We start from the raw sequence: 8,258 nt of genomic DNA, 5'->3' as shown, positions 1-8,258 counted from the left end.
CAATTGATGTTTGCTGAAGTCGCAGATCACAACTGAATACAACTTCCTGGCAACCTAAAAAGTCAAGTTTAAAAAAAAACACGCAGTACCCCTTGTTTCCCGGAAAACTTTTTCATGCTCTGTCATCCTGTATTGTGGCCATTTCAAACACAGCTCGGTACAATCGAAATAACTTCTACAAAGGGCACCAAGGATGTTACAGATTTCCACCTGATTTTCTTTTAGGTGATACACAGTTTATCTGAGTTTCTTGTGCTTGGTCTGCACCTGAGCCTACCTGCAAAGCCAAGCCTTTTCCCAACCTTAGTGGTGATCAGGATAAATGCGGGTGCATGGGGTATTTAATCTGTTTTTCCTCTTTTTATGGGTGCAAGTTCCCTCTCTAGAGTAACAGCTCACCCCGATGGCAGCTGCTGTCCAAGGGCGTGTTCGTTGGGAGTCTGGTGCATGAAAACAGATTTATTAGCAAGGATCTCCTCTGAATTTTTGGAGCTCATCCGTACTCACTCACTCTGTCCTCACTCCCTTCTGGCCACAGGAGTGTCCAGCTCTGACTCCTTTCCATGCACATGGGATTTTCTCATGTTATGAAACGTGATGTCTGAGCTCCAGCCACTCCGGTTTGTTTTGTTTGGGGGTTTTTTCCTATGAGAAAAGGCTTCATTCAGCAGCTAGCGAGGGCCATTTGGGGACAGTTGGGGCTCTGCCGTCCCGTCGTGCATCCTTGGTTTGTGCAAATGTGCTGCCTTTCTGCAGTGGGATTGCTGCTACTACAGTCGGGGACATGGAGGAAACCGACTCTGGGGGGACAGTAGGGTTCCTGGGAGGACACTGGAGGATTTGGGGTTGGCCTCTCCTTACAAGTCACAAGGTTGGTGAGGTGTTTGTGTAAGGGGATTTGGCTCAGTGAGGGATTCCTCTTGCCTTGCTCTGGGGAAAGAGGCTTACTGAGGGGTCCACGGGGTGTTGGGAGCAGCGGGGTGCTCTAAGGGAGGCAAATGGGGATCCTGCCTTTGCAAAGGCTCTTCCAGCCCACTGGAGGGGAGGAAAACTCTCATCTTTAACTGAGTTTGCTGGTGAAGGCAGTCAGCTAATAAGCCTGGCTGCCCCTGCTCCGTGTCTTAGGTTTCCTGTCTCCATTTGATGAGAATATTGATATTGGATATTTCTGATGGTTTTTTCAAAGCAGGGAAGTTATGCATGTCCTGGTTTTTACCAGGCCTGGGAAGCCAGCAGCCTCCCAGTGCAGGATGCTGGGGCTCCCCGTGCTGCTGCGGGCAGGTGAGAGCAGGCTGTGACAAACAGCAAGGAGCTAAAGGCAGGACAAAAAAACCCCCACTCTTGGTGTTGCCTTCTCTGCTGGTCCTTCCCTCTGCCTACAAACCACCCAGGAGCCTGCCGGGAACATTTTAGTGCAGATGTGATGAAGTCCTGGCCCTTGTGCTGTGGATTTGCCCACGGGAGTTGGTTTGGGGGCGATGACCAGGCGTAGAGACCTAGAGGAGAAGCTTACAGAAGTGGCTGTGGGCTGAAATATGAGCATTTCTACTGATGCCAGCAGGATCCATCCCACTGGGGTTCATCAGAGAGCTGGAGGAGCAAAGCGGAGAGGAGGGTGCTCGTTTTCAAGGAGCACTTGGTGCACAGCGAGCAGGGAGTACCTCCACAGAGAGGGGAGCAGAGCCACTGGGGAAACAGAGGAGCAAGGTGGACTTGCTGCCATCCCAACAGTGTCCCCAGGGGTGGCCAGGGTCCATGTCCACTCCCCAGTCCTGTGGTGGCTCTGGGGTGGCAGCTGGTTGAGTTTTCCTCTGGAAGATGCCAGTCTTCTCCCTTGTGATGTAGTGGGGAGAGACCACATGTGGTGGGTGCTGAGGTCTTGTCTGGGCAGGCTTTCTGATGACTTTCATTAAATGAATGGAAAGTGCTTTTGACATAATTCCTTCTCCCTTCTGTCCTTGCAGGATACAAAGGAAGAGGTCTCAGAGAAACCAAAGTCTGCTCCAACTGCGGAGAAATATGGCTGGATTAAGAAAAGCAGTGGGGGGCTCCTGGGATTGTGGAAGGATCGTTACATCCAGCTACGGAAAACACAGCTTGTGGTCTTTGAGGATGAGGTATGGTCACAGCTAACAGCCTTGAATGAGGGGCAGGATCAGGCCCTTGGTGACACACGTTCCTGTGTTTTTCACTCTTCCCTCCAGCCCATTCCTTTCAAAAGATCTTCTCCAGTTATCTCCAGGAAGGGTAAATGCTATAAAGAAGAGACAGCAGCTGCATTTTAGAGTATATTATATATTATAAATATTTTAGCCAGTAAATATTTTGACAGTGCTATTGCCAAAAAAAAAAAATGGGGGCAGGACATCCTGTGAGAAGGCGAACAGAGCAAAGCTTTGGGCGGAAGCAGGATATGTGCTATGCGTTTTTGGCGTTTAAAGGATAAAACTGGATTGTAGCAGGCTGACTTCCCACCTGCCACTTGAGGGAACGGCAGGCAACCTTGCAGCTGTTTGGCACCCCTCAAGCAGCCCAAATTGTTGCTAGCCAGACTCTTCAGTGTTTCATTTAGCCACCGATGGACACAGGGTGAGATTGTGAGTGCTTGCTGTCCTCCTTAAGCAGGGACACAGTCTGGATTTGGCTCATCCTTTCTCTTTACTTGAGCCAGTACTGAGCGAAGGACCCCTGGGAGCCTTGTCCTGGACTTCCCTAGATAAATTGCGTGCCTTAAGTTCATGGCCTCGTTTGGAGCTGTTTCCAGTCAAATGAGAAATAAGAGCCAAGCCAAATCTGTCCTGCATCTTCATGTGAGAAGAATGGAGAGTGCAGGGCTGGTCCTGCTGGGCTGCAAAGGTGGCTCTTTCCTGAGTCAGGCCCTCGGTTCCTGGGCTGGAAGGGGCTTCTGCAAGAGCAGAGTTTGCCCCAAAAGTTAGAAATTACAGTGCAGAGCACAAGCTACAACCCAGAGAAGTTTGAGATTAGGGGTGGGTAAGTCTAAGCCCTGCTGGTGTATGGTGGCTTGAAGTTCGTGTGTGCATCAGGATGGAGGAGCATTTCTCACTGCGTGTCTGCACAAGGACCACATGCCTGTGCGGTGTCTGACACAAGGGGATCTGGGTCATTTGTGGGCATCAGGATGATATAAACCCAAAATCATGTAAAGCTTTGTGCAGTGTGTCAAGGGAAGAAGAATGGGGAAATGTTTCAGCAGCTGCATTGCTGTGATGGTTTCAGGAACAACAGGACAGACAAATGAGTTTGGTTCTGTTTTTTTTAAAAACATACTATTGCCTAATAAAGAAGATTTGCTTTAAACAGTTTAGGTTAAAGAGTATTACCTCCTCCCATGCGCTGAACCCTCCTGCTCTTCCTGAATCCCAAAGCTTTCCGGAGGCGTTTGTTCTTCATTTTGAAATGTCATGAAGAGTGCAAGAATAATGAAATGAGAAGTTAATGTCAGGTGATGAGCAGCTTGGAAGGCAGGCAAAGCGGTGGGGGTTTCTCTTACACGAAGAGATGCAGCCTGGTCCTGCAAACTGTTGACTCTTTGCAGATTGCTTCCCAGTGTCCCGGACACCTGTTGACTCCAGCTGAAGCTCCAGGAACTCACAGATTCAAAATCTATAAACATGACGTAGGTTTTTTCAAAGGGCATGCCTTTAAAAACAAGATATATGGAGGCTCTCATTACCACAAGGGAAAAGGAGGCTTTTAAAGTAAGACTAATTTTCACAGATGTTCAGAAGAAGGAAAAATCCCAATCATTTAAAGGGTTATTTTATTATCTCAACAAGGAAAATGGCATTTGTAACAACCAGGCATAATGTTTTCTGGTAGCCTGCGGATTGTGGTAACATCCTGTAATAAATTGCATCTGTAAGCTACAGTAGCTACAAGGTCCCATTATTGTAAATAAGGGATCATGTTAATATCTATAGGCTATTAAACTGGCTTACAGTGAAGTCAAATGTCTTAGGAGAGGAAATTGCTACAAAATTATCTGGTAGCACAATAGGATAGCATGTGATTGTGCAGACTTACTACAGGGGAACTAAAGGAAATGGCAATTTTCTGCACTCAGGAGGGGTCCCGTTGCCACAGAATTGAGGCAGTTCATGTTTATTACTGTATTTATCTTCCTTTAACGTGAGTTAGGGCAGTGTTGCTATCTCCATCTTACAATTGGGGAACTAAGTTTTTGAGATGAGAAGGGCCTTGCCCAATTTCAAAGGAGAGTCTGTGGCGCAGCATGCTACGGTGGCTTTTATTTCTGGAGCTCAAGCTGCCATTTTCCCCTGGACCTTCTCCACATACCTGCCCTGCTTTGTGTGACCCTGAAGGCGGACACAGCATCCCAGACTGTCATCAGACCGAAACATTTTAAAATGGGATTGTTCAGTGCTTGCTGAATTGGAGCCCTAGAAAAAGAAGGGAGATAAAGCCTCAGGCAACAGAAATACAAGCACCTTTCCATATGTATCCTAAGTTAGACCTAAATGGGTTAAATGGGAGGCAGGTCAGCTTCCATGTGGGAGGGCAGGTTTAGAGGCTGAGTATTTCAACTGGTCTGAGCCCATCAGATTTCCAGGAACTGAGCTAGTGACTTGTACACTTGGTGCTTTCATCAGTCCCTCCTGTGTTGGAGCCCTTCACAAGGAGGTGCTAATATTGCCTTTAGCAGTGGTTTCATATGCAGGCACGCTTGTTTATGCAATTGCATGAGGCTGGCTGCACTTGTAGCTGAGGTTTGTGTGTGCAAAACAAGAGCAGAGGGGATGGCCAACACAAGATGCAGGCAATAACGTCGTACCATGTCACCAGAACGTACACTCTGAGCAGAACACAAATACTGTTTTTATCATCATCAATAGCAATCTCCTGGAATGTGCTCCTGACCTGCCCTGGGAGTGTGTCTCCCATATTGCATCTGTTAGTCAGGCTTTGGGTTTGGTTTAAAGCGGAGCTACTTCCCGAAGGCAAATGGCAAGTGGCTATTGTGTTACCTGGAGCAGATGGGGGGTGAAAGTCATCCCACCGGGCTTCAGGTTTCTTTCAGCAGATGTGAAATGAAAGGAGATGGATTTCTTATTATCTGCTGTGCCTCTATCTACAGCACCCCACATCTGTACCCACACGTAAACTAAGAACCAAGCGGGCAGGTTATTTTCTAATGGGGTTTCTTGTCTTCTCTCTGTATATTCTTGCAAGAATAAAAATTACGCCTTGCAGAACCACAGAGAGCATCTGAAGAACAGGCAATCCTATGCAGAGAGGCTACACAGATCAATATCATCACTCCATGGATTAGAAAGTATCAGTCTTGGGTTTGGTTTCTTTTCCCTAAACAGTGCAGCTAGTGGTTAGAGTTGTTTTTTTGTTGTTTTGGGGTTTTTTTAAAGTGTATTATTTGACAGGGAAAAAACCTACTAGGTAGAGAGTCTTCTAGAGACCAAAGGATCCACTCAGCATTTAACAGTCGTGCAGTTAACATCTGCATTTTACCCCTGGTAAAGTGATAGCAATGTATACCCAAAAGTGATTTATTAAAATGCTTTGAGATCCCCAGATGGAGAAGTAAATTATCATTTCAGGCAGTCTAGACATTGTACACTGAGGGTCACAGCCTCTGTGTATCAGTGAAGTGAAGAGGTCTTTGCTGGAAATTTTACCTTCATATAAATACAAATTTCAGTGGGTCTTTTTTCCCCTTTTTATCAACTTTTTGTTAAGGAGATTGTTTGCCAAGTGTGATTCTTTGGTTAAGCACATGCATTGATAAGTTTAGGTGTTTAGTAATTTTCTTCTTAAGGGCCAAGCTTACAGACACATACATGTTTAAGTCGCAGCGTCTGCTCCACAAATAGCTAATGGAATTAGTTTTCTGCGTTAAATCATGAATGTAGCAGGTTTTGTACCAGGATTTTAAGCATCCTATTGATTGTCCCTTACAGCAAGCACAAAAGCAATTTAAAAAACAAGCCCTAAAATCCGTAGAGGAAAAGAGAAAGGTGGCCTGAAGGGAATTCCCTGCCTTGATTGGCAGCAAATGCAGCACCGTGGGACAACCTTGTGAGCTGTGTGCTGCAGGGAGGTGCAACCACTGAGTGAGGACTCAACCTCTGTGTCTCAGAACGATGTAAAAGGATTGCTTTAACTTCTTTGGGACACTAGAGACCAAATGGAGTGGGAGCTTGTCCAGAACACGTGTCTTAGACCCATGTGTTGGGGCAGGCCTCTGGAAGCGACCTTGTCTCTGCGTGATGCTGAGTATCCTCCAGGTCCCAGGAGGTTGAAGGGACCTGGAGACCTGTGGCAGGGTCGGGTCTTTCGGTCTTTTAGTGGTGCAGGACAAACATAAAGGATCTCTTTGTGACCCAGGTAGGCTAACAGAGAGGGGATGGCCACGTGCCAAGGGTAAAACAGAAACAAAAGCCCCATTCTGGCGCTCCCTGAACTCAGATGCTTTTCCTTTGCCCTCAGACATGGAGTTTTCTTATCTCTCTGGATGCTTTCTTCCCCGCCCTCCCTGAAGAGGATAACTTGCTTGAGAAGTTCAGGTCTTTGAGATGAAGGAGCCATAGCTTGCACAGTCAAGCCACTGCCCCTGGGAGGCAGGGTCCTGCATGTCCCCATCCTCGCTGTTCTTGTTCCCTGGCCAGGCCAGAGTCCCCCAAGCCTCCCCAGGGAGGAGAGGGGCAGCTGGATGCCAAAAGGCAATGTCATGGCAAAAACACAGCTCTCCACCCTGCCAAGTCCTTCTTGTCCCCCAGCTCGGTGCTCCACTGTCCTTAGGAAGTGGAGGACGGCTTGCATGGCATCAGAGGGAAGGTTACCTTCCAAGAGGCAGGAAGGATGGCATGGACAAGGAGGGTGACACTGGGCCACTGGGCTCTGCTGCAGACAGAGCTGCTCTCGAGAGCGGGGAGGGTGGGCAGGAGCCTTCATGCTGGTCTCCAGTCGGAGCGCTGCCAAGCTGCCTACGTCCTGAACCCAGCAAACTTTCACGTCGGAGCTGGTAACCACACCGGCTGTGTGGCAGTGCTGTGATGTGGGCAGTCGTCCACCAAAGGCCAGGATGAGATCACCCATCCCCGAGGCATGTATTCCTGACCTCACCCTTCTCTGTCACTTATTGGCCACTGAGGGGTTCTTATTTCCATCCCTGTCCTTTTGCAGTGACATTGCAATACCAGGATTGCAGTAGGAGCCTTGTGCCTTCAAAGGGCTCAGTAACATCAGCAGGATTTTATCCGCTAGGTTTTAGGTTTGGGCAGGATTAATCTCCTCCTCCTAGTATACATTTTCCCAGTTCTCTGGTCATGTTCACCTACTCAGTGTTAAATGAAATAAACAGTAATGTCATTAAAATAATAAACCTAAATTAGATCCAGACATCCCTCAGTGGCTCCGAACTTGCTCTGCGTACCGGCATTGGCTCTGCCGGGCCCCCATCCCCAGATAGGAGGGTTAAAAAAACCTAAACACAGCCTGAGCTCTGCACAGCGACTTAAATGTCAAGTGGTAACAGGAGGAAATTCCCCACAGCCCACTTCCCTCTGAACTCTCCATTCCCTGCCTCCAGCCACGCAGCAGCTTCCTGGCTACGACATGCTTCCTCATCCCACACCCCCTCTCCGCTACAGGAATTGCTAAATACAAACTCATATGGGTACAAGGAGCTGCCTTGGGAGCGGAGCCTGAGCTGGGGATGGTCATGGCCAGCGGTTTTAATTTAGGATGGTAATAGAGAGGTTCATGAGGCATGCTGACTCTAGCACTTTACCGGCAAGAACTGCGCTGCGATTCTCACTGCTTATTTGTGTAATACTTAGGAAAAGGGAGCTTTGGTCTCTTCTGGGCTACTGAGACATGAAGAATATTATCTGCCCAGCATTACGCTGTGATTCCTATTAGGGATGGTGCTCCGCAGCTGAACTGAGCCACGTACCACGTGTGGAATTTTAGTTATGTTACTGGGAGAAATGAGCCAAGATCGCAGCCAGCAGTCATCAGTGGAGATACACCAGGGATAAATACTCCCCACTGAGATGCTGGCCCTGACAGTTTTGCTGGCTGTACAGGACCGTATTTCCAATCCTAAGCATTTTGACAGCTCAGAGCGTGGCTGCAACCGGAGCGTGTCCCCGTCACACATGGGTCCCACTGACCTTGCTGAGGCTTGGCACGGCGGCAGGGCTCGCCTCTTATCTCTGCTCTGCCTTGGGCTTCCTGGGGGGCTGCTTGGCCGTCATGAT

At 48.2% G+C, this 8,258-nt stretch overlaps 1 protein-coding gene across 1 annotated transcript in view; it reads left to right on the top strand.

Moving 5' to 3' along the window:
- The first annotated feature begins 1,478 nt into the window (after positions 1-1,478).
- Positions 1,479-8,258, top strand: part of PLEKHO2 (pleckstrin homology domain containing O2) — a 25,296-nt gene continuing 18,516 nt past the window's right edge. Inside the window, exons 1-2 of the mRNA XM_009280497.2 lie at positions 1,479-1,523; positions 1,965-2,117. Of these exons, the coding sequence (XP_009278772.1) occupies positions 1,479-1,523; positions 1,965-2,117 (198 nt within the window). The remainder of the gene's footprint in view (positions 1,524-1,964; positions 2,118-8,258) is intronic.

Source organism: Aptenodytes forsteri, unplaced genomic scaffold, assembly GCF_000699145.1.
Source record: "Aptenodytes forsteri isolate BGI_AS27 unplaced genomic scaffold, ASM69914v1 Scaffold83, whole genome shotgun sequence".
NCBI lineage: Eukaryota > Metazoa > Chordata > Aves > Sphenisciformes > Spheniscidae > Aptenodytes > Aptenodytes forsteri.
The sequence above is the reverse complement of the archived record's forward strand: the minus strand, read 5'-3'. Positions and strand labels throughout refer to the sequence as shown.